At 32.3% G+C, this 14,560-nt stretch overlaps 2 protein-coding genes across 2 annotated transcripts; both read right to left on the reverse strand.

The window, feature by feature from the left end:
- Window positions 1-3,266: 3,266 nt before the first annotated feature.
- Window positions 3,267-4,916, reverse strand: LOC7455651 (3,9-dihydroxypterocarpan 6A-monooxygenase). Its single transcript, XM_024602839.2, has 2 exons — window positions 3,996-4,916; window positions 3,267-3,911 (listed from the first exon to the last, which is right to left on the reverse strand). The coding sequence occupies exons 1-2, from the start codon at window positions 4,914-4,916 to the stop codon at window positions 3,267-3,269; spliced, it is 1,566 nt and encodes a 521-aa protein (XP_024458607.1).
- Window positions 4,917-6,984: 2,068 nt separating this feature from the next.
- LOC7455650 (UBP1-associated protein 2A) lies at window positions 6,985-11,434 on the reverse strand. Its single transcript, XM_024602789.2, has 6 exons — window positions 11,202-11,434; window positions 10,272-10,392; window positions 9,935-10,078; window positions 8,708-8,904; window positions 8,514-8,589; window positions 6,985-7,631 (listed from the first exon to the last, which is right to left on the reverse strand). Exons 1-6 carry the CDS (start codon window positions 11,336-11,338, stop codon window positions 7,284-7,286), a joined length of 1,023 nt encoding a protein of 340 aa, XP_024458557.2. The 5' UTR covers window positions 11,339-11,434; the 3' UTR covers window positions 6,985-7,283.
- Window positions 11,435-14,560: the final 3,126 nt, after the last annotated feature.

The raw sequence follows: 14,560 nt of genomic DNA on the forward strand, positions 1-14,560 counted from the left end.
TTTAATATTCGGCATTTGAATGTTAGTTGAGGTGTTGTTCGGAAGAACTTTGTGTGGTTTAACTCTTTATTTTTGTAATTTATCTAGCCTTTCCAGATTCACATATCGAGTGGATAACCATTGTTATTGTATTTTGCATTGAACATGAACTAGGTTCATATGCTTTCAGGTTGTTAACTTTACCCAACATTTAACCAATCATCTAAAAAGAGTAGATGATGGTCTATAAATGTGTGTTATGAAGGATGCTGAATCAATGTTGTTTAAGTTTGTATGTGCACCCAATCCCTATGATGTTACTAAAATGCCATGTTATAATAATTGATTTTTAATTTGTTGGTGTAACTGTTATAATAATTAATTGCTTGTAGGTGGGATCTGTATAAAAACACTCTAGAAAAAGCTGATTGGGTGATGTTTGATATGCAAACTTGTTTAACATCTGAAAGTTCCTTTCTGTATATTGCCGCAGATGACTTTGTTGGGTGTCATTTTTGTCATATAATGGTGTTTTTTTTTTTTTTTTAGAGGATATAAACTCAAAGAGAGAACTTGACTATGCTAACATATATGTCTTGTAGTCAATTGGTTGGTTACACATGACATTGATTTTGTTCATGTATATAAATTTAATTTATTTATAAAAACTTATTTATCTTTAATATTCATCAAAATTTGATTAATGAATCTAATATTTAATTAATGAATCTAGAGTAAAGATAATATTATTAAGACAAAAATAATTTACAAATAAAATTATAAAGTTGTTATAATTATGAGATTCTTATTGCATTAAAACATTGTTCGTAAATGTTCTTGGTCAATGCTCTATTAAGACTGGACATTAATTATAGTTGTTAAGATTGATACATATTATGTTCTTTTCTTTATGAAAAGAAACATTTGTTCTCATAAACTGAGATTTGATGGATACCTATTTGTTACCCGCATGAGAATTTCATATGGAGAGATCACCTGAGTCTATGAAAAGATTCATGTGACAATTGTGTAGGTGATCTTTAGACTTGAGATCATTAAGTTATTTTATATAAAAAGTGTTATATTTTGATCCTGCTACACGTTTGAATCAAGGGTAACAAATAGGTAGAGTTAGGTATAACTTTTTTTTTGGATTCGAGGAAACCTCAGTCCCCGGAAAGCGCACTTTGTGGGCTCAGGTGAGTGAGTAAAACCCCGGCTGTTCCAGGCTCTTACAAGAGGTGCACGCCCTGACTCGAACTCAAGAACTGCTGTGCAAATCTCAAGCCCTTTGTCATCACGCTACGTCCCTTGGGGACGATATTAGGTATAACATAAGCTATATAAAGGTATTTAAGTAATCAAGAGAGGATTCATTACCTTGAGTGAATTAGATAATTTTTTTTATTTGTTCTCAAATAATATTGATTGTAAATTCTTGTGTAAGGAATAATGAGATTTGAAAAGAGTTTCAAATCTTTTTTAAAAAATCAATGACTATGATGTTGAGAATAAACATGATTTAACTGAGTAGATACACTTCATGCTATAATATTTAAATCAGAACATTGTTGATGAAGCGATAATAATTACACTAAGAAACTAGTCATTAAAAGATTATGTCAAACCACTTATGACTTTCCTAATATTTAGAGGACTATGACAGGTTGCTAGACATTGTACTGAATCTTCAAATATAAATCAATCAATTTTTGAATTAATTTATTTAATCATATTTGATTTAAAATTATGATTTATATTTTGGCTAACTTATTAGGGAACTTAATGAGTCAACTTATTAGGAAACCTAATGGGTCACACACATAAGAACCAATGATCAAAAATTAAAATGAATAATTAATCAAGTGTGACTTGATTGTAAATAAATTTTAGAAATTAAGGACTAAAATGTAATAATACAGGGGATAACAATTCTAGACCTAGAAATAATCAAGTAAGGACTTGGTTGAATAAATTTATAAAATTAGCCTAAAATAATATATGTGATGTATTTAAAGGGGAAAATTGACATTTTATCATTTATTAGATTTTTCTATAAATAGAATGTTATGTGATGTGAAGGTGACTAAAGTATAATACATAAACTCCTAAAATATATATATAAAAAAAGAGCTAGCACTCTAAGATATAGTAATCCCTCTCTCCTAAAAAGGTTTAGGAGATTTTTCATTTGTGGTTCATGTGGATTACCATTATAGACCGGATAATTGGATGATTTGTGGTTTACAATAACCTAGCCTTGAAGCAAATATTCAAAGAAAAAAAGAACATATAATCTTCAGGTAATTTCCGCATAAACCCTATATAAATCTAGATGTGTCTAACAGGATCCTTAAGACTCTTGAAATATTTTTAAATTTATAGTTTTCATTACGTATAAGTGTTTTGGGAAACCCAATAGTGGTATCAGAGCCATCGTCAAATAATTAAGGTTGTTGATAACATATTTTAATTGTTATTTGTGTTAATTTCATATTATTTTTATATGCAAAAAATATTTTTCTCAAAAGTAATTTTTCTCTCATGATTTTTCAATAACAAAATTGTTTGACTACTGTTCTGGCCAGATCTAGTTAGATTATTTGAATCTAGTATTCTAGCTAGAACCCACCATTATAAAAAAAAAATTATTTTTTAATTGTTGACATGGTCGTTGTTGCTTGAAACGTCAGACACGAGAGGCAACAACCCATGGTTAATGCCTTGCCAACACTTCACCAATAACATTCATACATTCTTATTTTAATCCATAAAAATATTTTTTTATTATTTGTTGTCACGCGTATTAATGATATATTTTTTAATATACTTTTATTTTTTATATATATTTTTAATTGTTTCCATCATGGAGTGTTAATTAACAATGGTGTTTGTATGTTTTGATATTTTTTTTATTTTTAATGTTTTAGGCATGGGTCTAAAAGGAAGGTTGACGAATGAATTTTTTTTTTTATAATAAATATACTACCTTAATTTTTAAGATATCATTTTTTTGGATAACTTTTAAGCCTTTTTTTTTTAGTAAAAAAAGTTAAAGTTTTGTAATTTTTAATTTATTTTCATCTAAAAACATTTTAAAAATATTAATAATCTTAATAAACCAATTTCTAACCTGAAAAATTAAAATCCAACCAAACCAAATAAAAAAAAAATTATGATTCCGGATCTATTTGTGATGATATGGAATATCATTATCTCCATTGATATCATCTCTTTAAGATGGTTTTTTGGCTGGCTAGGTTATGGATAAACAATCTATATCTCTCTCATCTCTTATTAAAACTTAATGGATTAAAACGGGTGATGGGGTAGCACACAAGTGGGCTTGCCATCCCCATGCTAAATCCTGAATCCTCTTGCAGATTAATCTTCCCTTCACCTATGACTTCCCAGTCAAAGCATTGGACCAAGGCTCCAATAGCAGCTTGAACAACCACTAAAGCAAGTGATGAGGCAGGGCATCCTCGCCTCCCACTCCCAAATGGGAGATAATTGAACATTTGCCCTTTCACTTCCATTTGATTCTGTAAATGATTTATGTTAGAGTCAACCATGAATCTATCTGGGTTGAATTCTTCAGGATCTGTCCATGAATTCGGATCTCGTTGGATACTGTAAAGGTTGATTAGCATCCTAGTCTTACCCTTTAAATCAAAGCCATTAATCTTGCAATCTTCAGCACATTGTCTTAGGATTATGGGAGATGGAGGGTGTAGTCTGAGCGTTTCCTTCACAACAGCTTGTAAGTATGGAAGATTTAAGATATCTGATTCTTTGACTAGCCTTTTCGTCCCAACCGCTAAATCAATTTCTTCCCTCAGTCTGTTGAAAATCTTCTGATGGTTGATTAGCTCAGCCATGATCCATTGAATGGTGAGTGCTGATGTATCAGTGCCAGCCATGATGATGTCCTAGCACGAAAAAAGACGAACAATAGATTTATTAAGACTCATCATCACACAAGGAGAAGTTCGAGGCTAAAAGAGTTGACTTACTAGGAAGAAAGCCTTGATATCCTTTCTAGTCAAGTTCATTTCAGCATTCGAGTCTCCAGATATTGCTAATAGAATATCCATCAAATCCCTCCATCCTGATCCTTCCATGTCTTTCATCTCCCTCTGATCTTCATGCTCCTTGATGATCTTTTCTACTAAACGATCGAATTTCTCCAGTGCATTTCGAAGCATTCTTCCATGTCCGAACAAGTCTAGTTTTGCCAAAGGACCCAAAATATTACCTGCACTCAACTTGCCTCCAAGCACCACAATTTGATTAACCAATTCCTTTACCTCCTTAGCTTCATTAGCATCATCCTCTACGCATCTAGTGCTCATAGCCATTCGACAAATGACATTATTTGTCATGGTGATGAACTCCTGCTTTAAATTACAAGACTTCCCTTCTCTTGAAATATTAATTAACGAGTCCACAAGTTTCATAATCTCTTCCTCTCTTACATGCACAAGCTGATTAAGCTGTGAAGTGGCAAGAAGCCTGGTCATGCATAGTTTCTTCATGAACCGCCAATAGGTGTTGTATGGTGCAGTGACAAAACCAGACCCCCTGTATATGTTGTTATCCGAGCAATCAAATTCTGGACGAGAAATGAAATTGAGCTCATTGGTTTTCAAGATTTCTTTGGCAATCATGGCATCTGAAACAACATAGCATGTCGATGCGCCCAAATGGAGTTGAATAATTGGACCATGTTTATGAGCTAGGTTGTGCAAGGACTTGGACAAAACCGAGCCTATTAAGTGAAGGTTGCCAATGATAGGCAGAGCTGGTGGACTTGGTGGGGGTCGCAACTTGGTTCCAAAATGTACATAGTTTTTGATGGATTTACAAAGGATAGTGGAAAGGAACCAACTGGAAATGAGGAAACAAAACAAGAACAGAACATCAGCTGTTGCCATCATTTAGGCTTGTCCTAGCAAGTAGAGCAGCTAGATTTCAGTAATTGTATTGTAGGTTTGAGCCTTAGGATTTTGCTTAACGTTTTATTAGAGAGTCTCACTTCGTTGATTGAAAAGCTTTGGGATTCTCTCTTCGATGAAATTTGGGAAAATATGCTGTCATGCACTGGCCTGCTTTATTCACAACAGAATAGACAACATTATCCTTTTCTTATTGTTCTTTCCATACATATATCTTTTGTTTTACTCCAATAAACACACGTATATCATCAAAAGATAATACCAACATTTTAAGCTAAGTGAAGGGATTTGCTACTAAGCCTCAGCCTGCAGACGGCACCAATAATATACGTTACTGCTGGGGCATAGTTTTTGTAAACTGCAATCATCATTTATTTATTTCTTAATGAATTTTTTGTTCACGTTCTTAGAGTTTGGGGCTAGTCGCGAATCGATTGTTAGCCTTGTAGCTAACTTAAGAGTTCTTGGCTGCACCAATTCCAGGTGCTATACATTGTGAAACTGGCAGAATTGGCTTTTAGGGAAAACATTAACAGAAAAGAAATTTCTTCATGCATTAATAATCTCTTACTTATGAATGCTCATTAAGTTGATTTATACTCAAATTTACTAATGGTAGGAGAAAGGGGTTGACAAGTTCACTATTAATGGTATTATGAATGAATCCTTCTGTGTTGTTTTCTGTAATCCTTTTTATTTTTTGGTCGGATTTTCGTTCTTCTTGGATGGATTTTCTTGTTTTCAATTTGGATTCATAAGGATGGTTCTGCATTTATTGTTATCCCATGTAGCTAGGGTTCTTGTTTTCCCACCTCATCATCTGACGTTTTGAATTCAAGGTTCGAAGAGAAAAATGATATTCAAGAAGAAAATTCACTGAAACTTGTTTCGTTGACTAAAGAAGTTTAGCAGTTGTACGAAAAGACTGAGACGATGCAGAGGCAAATTCTGAAGATGAAGGAGAGGCAGCAAAAGAGTCTTGACAGTCGAGGAAGAAAGATCAAATCAATGGGCTACTTGGAAGGGAATAATGAGGAAATATTAAGAGCCGAAGCCAAGAAAACTGAAGACATTCACGAGATGGCTGCATATTCAAAGAATATTGCGTTTTATGCAAAATATCCCCAACAAAACACAAAAGAACTCTTTCTTTTACATTATTTTCTCTTCTTATATTTAAGCTCAATCACCTTAGTCCAAGCTTTAGCCGTGAAAAACTTGATCCAGAAGTTTTCCACAACTTCATGAACCAAACACGTATTATGTTTCTTGGTGGTATCTTGTCGAAATTTGATCCATTTCTTGTTTTTCCTTTCTTTTTGTTTTTTAATCATTCAAACATTCCAAATTAGTTACCTGGATTGAAGCATAGTCCATAAAACATTCCAAATTAGTCATATGGATTGAATTTAGTATAATCCATACTTGGCTTTTAGTTGCTTCCTTGACTTTAGCTTCATTTTCATTTAATTGGGTCGATTTCTGAAGAAATTTTTTTCTCTAGATAAGTATGGCACTTGATACATCAATTAATTTTGACGGTGTTGGACGTTCAAAACAATTGAATTCTTGAATTCCTAATAATATATTGAGGATCCAACTGAGGAAAATAAATAGTTAAGAGATCTAATTGAAAATTAGCATATCCATTGAGGACCAATATGGGGTTTTAAAAAAAACAAGTGGATTAGGTTATGGGTTAAGCTAATCCATGCTTGTAGGGTCTTAACTTCCAGTGAGGAACAGAGACCTGCCTCCTGGAGATGCCTGTCCCCTTTAAAATTGGTTTGAATGTGTTTTTCAACAGGCCCAGAAACAAAAGCAAGCTAACAACAAGGCCTGGCGACAGCTCTTCCGATATGAACCGAGCAAACTGCAAAGCACTCCCAGATATTTTTAGGGGGGGAAATGAACCCTGGACCACTGCAGGCTCCTTGTTCTTATGGATTTTATATAGGTTGTGCTAAGTACATATGAATCATCGACATCATGTCAAACTCAGTAACATCAATGCAACAACGGAATGAGAATACTGCACAGAAGAAAAGAAAAAAAAAAGCATCCCTCGACTAAAAGTATACATCCTCCTGGACATATTCGATTATTTTTGTCCAAAATTACAGAGCAAATGGCTAATGAAGCATGCTAAGTTGTTACAAAAGGCGACTGAAAACGAAAAAAAGAAAAAGAAAGAAAAATTCCAGCATCAAAATTTCAGTTTGATTGCCATTCTAAGCTTCTCAACAGCTGTCTCGTAGAACTATCCACAGCTCTAATTGACGGCATAAAACTACCGCTTTGGGAAGGCATAAGCTTCAGTAGCACTAACTTCCCATTGAGAAAAGGTTACTGTTTAGGGTAGTAATAAGGGTATCCACCCATTCCGACAGGTGGTGTTGATGAAAGTCCTAACAGTTCTTTCTTTGCAGAAACTGGTGCATATGAAACTTGAGATTGTGTTGGATATGGAGCAGGTGCAACTGGAGGATTAGGGTAGGAAGAAGCTGGATATGATGCTACAGTTTGATGATAAGGATAACCAACAGGAGTACCACTGCCAACTGGTGCTTTACCTGGCTGCGCATAACCAGCTGCTGCTATTGGTACAGGTACTGGAACCATGGGCGCTGGTGACTGCATTTGTACCGTCTTGCCCTTGTGGGTATCAGCAAGCTTCACAGTGATAGTTCTCCCCTGCAGCCAAGCAATTAAAACTAAGTTATTTTGATAACACAGAATTTGATCAACCAAGTCTCTTTGAAATTTGTCACTCATGTAGTATGTGCAAGGCCCTTTCCAAAATAGGAACAGGATAAAAGAGATCTGCATCTAGGACAAGCACTTAATAACCCATTTGACAAATCAAGTCCCTTAAGAGGGATCCCTTGTGTAGAAATTTGAAGCTTCCAAGTATGGTCCGATAAAAACCAGAATCAAGCAAAAGGAAAAGAAGTAGAGTCTCATTATATGTTGTGCTGACACCACTAAAATTTATAGCTGGAGGAAAAATTGAATGACCTTGAAGACCTTCAATCCTCCAAAGGGCCTCCCTAAATGTATATTTATTGGAGAAACACCAGTTGCTGCTCGAACTGCAACAGGAAATTTATCCTATAACAGGTCCCAGTCTACAACGTCAATCAATTTAGCAGAGTCTTAGCCCAAACTAATTGGGCTGGCTCATAACTCAGAACTTCCTAAATCTACAACTTCATTGTAGCACTTCATCGTGACAATGAAAAGCCTATTGCAAACACAATCAGACTTTCGGAGAATCACCCTCCTTACTGCACATTACAGCAAAAATCAAATTTGTATCTTTTCTTTTTCAGAGTGGAGAAAACATCAAGTTCTCATAGCCATCTCCATTATATGGCACATAGCATGTTGATATAAAGAAAAATAATGCATAAAAAAGACATTAGAGTGCAAATTTTACAAAGACAATCCAGCCAAAAAAGAAAATAAAACATCACATGCTTACATTGTTTAAGAACTTTCCTCCAAAGAGTCATGTTTAGAACAATAAAAAAGGTCACTATAACAACCACCTCCAGGGAATCATCATCAACTTACCCCAAGCAACTTGTGTGGATCATCTATGGCCTTCTTTGCAGCCTCCACTGTCTTGTATGTAACAAAACCAAACCCACTGCATATGAAAGGGAAAAGAAAAACAACTTTCAACCGTTAGTGGCAGAATTTAAAACTGAAAAAAGTTAATAATAGCAATATCTCTCAACAAATAGAAAAAGAAAATGGTGTTTTACCGTGATTCATTAGTATCTTTGTTATAGGCAACTGAGCCTTCTTCAATCTCACCATATCTTCCAAAAAAATGAAGCAGCATCTCACTTGAGATCTCTGGCGACAAACCCCCAATGTAGAGTTTCCTCTGGGTTAGATCCGGTGTGGTAGTTGCACCAGTTAATCCCTCACAAGCTAAATTGCAGACAGCCATTCGGCCCTGGAAACAGAACACAAATATAAAAATCTCAAGATTAAAAGAACATGGAAGAACAGCATATATGTCTAACTAGAGAAAAATTACTACTAGAGAAGTTACTAGGAGTCTAGGACTGTCTTGCTTAGTTGAGAATAGGCCCTGGCAGCAAAAGTCAATATCCTAGCTATCTACCAAATATCACAAGTAATAATGGCCGCATGATAACAAAACTCCCTCTGCTTCATACTTAAAGTACATCCTAGAAAACCAACATTATAAGGGACCTTAACCAGTCACAATAGATCTAAACAACAGTTTCTAAATTGCACCTCAAAAGAATTTTTTGTTTTGTTTTTTTAAATACCATTTTACTATATCATATACTCACAGACAACAGGATAATTCACAAATCCATCAACTTCTTGTATTAGATTTTCTCAAAGTGGACTAATGTGATGAGACCTCCCAGAAAGGAGAAATGAACTCTACATATGGAACAGAGCGTGTATCATTTGCACACCAAAATGTTACCAAAATTCGAGGATTTGGAGGTGCTATATTCAAGAACCTCCTTTCATCTTGTTGCTCCAATCTCACAGGTTCAATACATGATTTCAGACTGAAAAAATCCCCCACCTTTCATGCAATCTTTTTCCTGGAGAACAACGCAGGTACACACATATATACCATTCCACAAATCAATTAAATAAATAGTAATTTCCATTCCATGAGTCATTTCTGCTTACCACATAAATCTATTTCCTGGAGAACAATGCAGGCACACACATATATACCCGTGTGTATGACACGTGAGTGTTAAGTTCATAATTTTTTATTTATTTTAATATTGTCATATTGCATTCAGAAGAATGCTTCCATACTCCACTTCTGCTTACCCATTACAAACAATGCATGTGTTTGCATACACCCATGCAAGTGGTTCAGGAGTGTGCACAAACAGAAACACAAATCATGATGTAGAGCTGGTTTATCTGTTTGATATAAAAGAAATATCATGCATGTAACAACTTAAAAAACTACTTATTCTTACATCAATCAATTTGCTAGGTGCACCTAGTGCACTTTGTGCCGATTCCATATGCTTGTACGTAATGAAACCATAGCCACGTGACTTTCCTGTCGCTTTGTCATAGATCACTGACCCTTCTTCTATCTCACCATGCATTCGAAATTCCTGGAACAAAAACATACGGCTCTTAGACATCAAAAAGATTTAGAATTGCAAGTACCACATCAAAGACGAGAGAAGAGCATGTAAAAGATCAATTTTCCATGTGAAAAAACTCAAGGAAAAACTTGTATCATGTGGGACAATCATCACCATGGCACACAAAAAAGACACTCTCAGCAATCAGCAATGCACTCACAGCACACAAGGTTTCTGAAGTGGTATTCCAGGCCAAGCCACGAACAAAAAGCTTTCGATGGACTGGATCCGCACTGGCAAGACTTTTAATTTCTTCTGCAATTGAAGGATATTGAGACCCTCTTTATGCCTCAACATGCAAGCAAACACACATGCACAGTGTCAATCACACAGCATACAGATGAAGAATCACTCACAAACCGCCCAATAGCAGAGACAAGTGAAATATCCCCACAAAGGCACCTGCATAGTTGGTGCATGCAAACACACACACACACGGCACAAAGAAGCAGCAAATCAGGGTTCCAGAGCTGTTATCTTCATAGAAAGGCGCAGCAACTATAGAATTTGTAAATGCGTCTACATGAATTTACAGCATTTGAAACATCAAGGATATATAAAACTAAAGACTTAGAATTATTTTTTGCAAAGAAACGAAAAAAGAGGTACTAAATGCACCAGCTAGAATGAAGTGCAATGTAAAAAGCTCAAACTTTTATCAAATAAAGGGTATTAAAAACTAAAGACACAAATTAAAATTTTCTGTAGTAGAACAAAAATCCACTCGCTTTCTCTAACAAGAACAAGTTCAATGAAACTGGGGCCGCTATTTGGTTGCCTAAAACAGAAAAAAGCTCAAAATTCTATCTTTATAATAAAAAGATAAATCTTTTACCCTTTCTGAAGGCTTTCAAAAATCAAACACAGACTACAATTACTACCAATACTATAGAAAGAAAACTCGACTTTCAACCTCAACTTAATTGCAACAATTATATCAATCTAAACTAAAACCCAACTAATTATTCTTCACAATACATGTCTTTTAATCAGGAAACCAAAGAGAAACAAAATAGAATCTAAAAAATGAAAAGAACCCAGAAAAGAAAACCAACAAATCATTAATATTAAGCTAGATAGAGAGACGTACAGTCTAGAAAGAAGATCGACAAGCTGGGGTTTACTAAGAGGGTCAAGCAGTGAGCGAAGATAATCTTGTGTGGTTAATGTTTCGGCAGAACCATTGATGATTGCCTCGTCCATCTTTCTCTTCTTCAAGTCTTCCATTTTCAGTTTTGTTTTGTTTTATCTCTCTGTGAAGTGAAATCTGGTTTGAAAGATTTTTTAAAAAATTGTATTTTATGTATGTTGTCTGCTGTGTTGTATAAAAGATTGCTTTTATTTGCCACTGTAAGCAAAATAAGTGTTTATTCTAGTTTTCTTTTTTCAATGTATTTTCAGACCAAGTAGAGCCCCTTTGTTTTTAAAGTGTATTTAAAAACATTAATTTTTTTTATTTTAAATTAATTTGTTTATATTATTAAATTATTTTAATGTACTGATATAAAAATATTTTTTTAAAAAAAAAAAATTTTTACTGTATTTTCAAATAAAAATTACTTTGAAGAGTAACCGCTACTATAATACCAAATGAGCTCATATTAACATGAAAAATAATGCATGATTTTTTCACGGTAGCACTAGATATAGTTTTTCTTTGGGTAAAAAAATGAAAGCTTTTATTGTGAGAGTAATTTAATTTTTTAAAAAGATATATTAGTCATTAAAAGATTATTCAGATATATGTTAGTTTTTTTTTAATTTTTTTTATATACTAATATTATGTTTTTACCTCCCAATTCAACAAATTTAATAGTGTTGACGAAGAGTTTTTTGTTCTTTTCATAAGCTTTAAGACTATAAAAATACTTTTTTTTACCTTTAAGGTAAAAAAAACCTAGAGCTAATGATCAAATTTTATTTTTTTTTGGTTTTCCCCATCTTATGCTGTAATTAAAATACAATTTTTCTCTTCGAAAAAACAATAAATAAGATATGCATAGTGCCAACTGATGGCCAAACTTTGTCTTCCATCGTGTCTTTGAAAGTGACACTATGTCTATTTTTTTCTTGGTATGGGACATGACGACAGATGATGGATGGTTTGTCGTTAATGATTGTTTTTTTTTTTTTTTTTATCTCTTCTTTTAGGAAAAGTGCAGTGTTGTCCTTTTTTTATATATTTTAATTTTAGTTCTCATTCTTTTAATTTCTTATTTTTGTTCTTATCTATTTTATAAAAGTTTTATTTGTTTTCAATTTAGTATTTCAATCACAATTTTTCTTAGATGTTATTTTTTTTCATTTTAATTCTTATTCTTTTGATTTTTTTTTCTTTGGCCTTTTTGTTACAGTCTTATTGGTTTTTAGTTTTACTCTTCAATAAAAAATTATACTGTTTTATTTTTTCTCATTTGGCCCTTATTGTTTTTTCTTTTATTAAAGTGATTTTTTGTTTCAATTTAAACCTTTAATTGAAATTTTGGTTTGTCCTGTAATTTATTTTTTATTTTGATTTTCACCATCATTCTTTTAATTATATTTTTTTTTTATTTTCTTTTGTGTAATTGATTTTTTCTCAGTTTTATCCTTCAACATTTCATTTGTTAGGGGTTGGGCGTCATATTTTTTTCATTTGTAGTGCTTCTAATCTAAAGACCTGGGTTACGAGTTTAAAAAGTTAATGTCATTTGTATTTTTTCTATTTTTTGCTCATTTTCTTTTATGATCATATCATTAGTTTTTTTTTAAAAAAAGAAAAATATTGGTTATGAGATTATCTTTTCTATGAGTTTATTTTAGTTTCATGACTTAAATCACATGTTTTGTAGGCTTTTTTTAATAAAAGTTTTTTTAAAAAAATTGTTTTGTTTGTATTTGATTTTTTAAGATATTATTCTAATTTATTTTTTTTTGTTTTATACAGATGAACAATATTTTTTCAAATAAAAAAGTATATTTATTTTTAAATAATATTCCTGATATGTTTGACCTTAAGTAATATTTTTTTAAGGCTAGAGTTTATTTAGTTAGTTTTATTTGTATTTGTATTTTTATTAACTCATTTTGATTTAAATAAACGAGTTTAGTAAACACAATTGGATAAATATCTCATTTTGTATGATTATATATCTTGATCTACATTCATTTCTTAGTTTTTCTAATTTCTCTTTTAGTTATTGTTGAAGACTTTTTTTCTTATTATTTACATAAATAATTATGAATTTATTTAATTAAATACTTGCATAGACTTTGAAATAGCCTATATATACGCTATTTTTTGGAAAAAAACATTTACATTAACGGCGAAGCATAAGTTAAATAGCTAGCTCTTTCTTATATATTGGATGGTTAGATAAAAAATTTTTTTACCTTTTTATATTATTCAATTCCAAAATGATGTCTAATTTTGTTAAAAACTTACTTAGAACTTATCTAATTTTGTTAAAAACTGATTTTGGAATAAAGCATTCTTTAATCCTTAATTTATCTATTGTTTTCTTCCTATTTATTTTTCTCGGTTGATTTTCCATATTAATAAGACTTGAATTCAAGTTCAAGTTCTCTCAGCTTCTAGAAAAAAATGTATCTTTGGTTTGGTTATTTATGGTGCTTTATTATTTATATGATCAATGAAGATTTTATTATATATATATATTTTTTTTAGTTTAATGTGGGTGTTCGGGCCAGCTTACGCGCACCTCGACTAATCCCACGAGCCCTGAAGTTAACGACCATGTAAGCCTCCAGTGGCCATCATATGAGCAACCACAGGGCTCGAACCTGAAACCACAGAGGGAACAAACCTCTTGATCCCAAACTCTTATCACTAAGCCACCACCTAGATAGTTATATAATTGATCATTAACGAGTGATCATGGTTTATTCAATTGCGGCAATACCTGACGGAAAAAAAAATCATGTCTAAGGCACGAGCGTGCCTAACCTGCACTAGGCTTGGCCCTTGGCTATTTTACTTTCTTTTTCCTATTTTTTTACACTCTGAAATTTATAGATTCAGTCACTCTTTAATTTTAATTTTAATTTGATTCTTAAATATTATCATAAATTTTTATTTAAATTTTAATACTTTTTATAATTACCATATATCTCATATGAAAATAATAATATTAACAATAAATCATTTATGAAAATTCGATCGAAATCGGTATTTTATTATTAGGATTTTTAAATGGTTTTTGAATATAAATAAATCAAATTTATAATTGTTTTTATCTTTTAATTACATAAAATATAAACAAATTATTTGTTAACTTGTTATAAGAATCATAAAACATTTTTCTTTTAACAGAAACAATGAAAACTTTGTGTTGGCTAAAATAAATAAAAAATATGTTTTTCATGATTTTTTTTTCAAAACAAGTATATTTTCAGGGTTAATGATAATATCAAAAACTTCATGAGATCTATATATATTTTTTTGTTACA

Source organism: Populus trichocarpa, chromosome 6, assembly GCF_000002775.5.
Source record: "Populus trichocarpa isolate Nisqually-1 chromosome 6, P.trichocarpa_v4.1, whole genome shotgun sequence".
NCBI classification, from domain to species: Eukaryota; Viridiplantae; Streptophyta; class Magnoliopsida; order Malpighiales; family Salicaceae; genus Populus; species Populus trichocarpa.

What these genes read in the sequence shown, in the direction of transcription:
- LOC7455650 (XM_024602789.2), bottom strand. Translation starts at nt 11,338, where the DNA reads ATGGAAGACTTGAAGAAGAGAAAGATGGACGAGGCAATCATCAATGGT. An exon ending in CTTCAGAAACCTTGTGTGCT is followed by an intron (nt 10,079 to 10,271) that starts GTGAGTGCATTG and finishes TTTTTGTTCCAG; the next exon opens with GAATTTCGAATGCATGGTGA. An exon ending in CACCTAGCAAATTGATTGAT is followed by an intron (nt 8,905 to 9,934) that starts GTAAGAATAAGT and finishes TTCTGTTTCCAG; the next exon opens with GGCCGAATGGCTGTCTGCAA.
- LOC7455651 (XM_024602839.2), bottom strand. Translation starts at nt 4,916, where the DNA reads ATGGCAACAGCTGATGTTCTGTTCTTGTTTTGTTTCCTCATTTCCAGT. An exon ending in ATATCAAGGCTTTCTTCCTA is followed by an intron (nt 3,912 to 3,995) that starts GTAAGTCAACTC and finishes TTTTCGTGCTAG; the next exon opens with GACATCATCATGGCTGGCAC.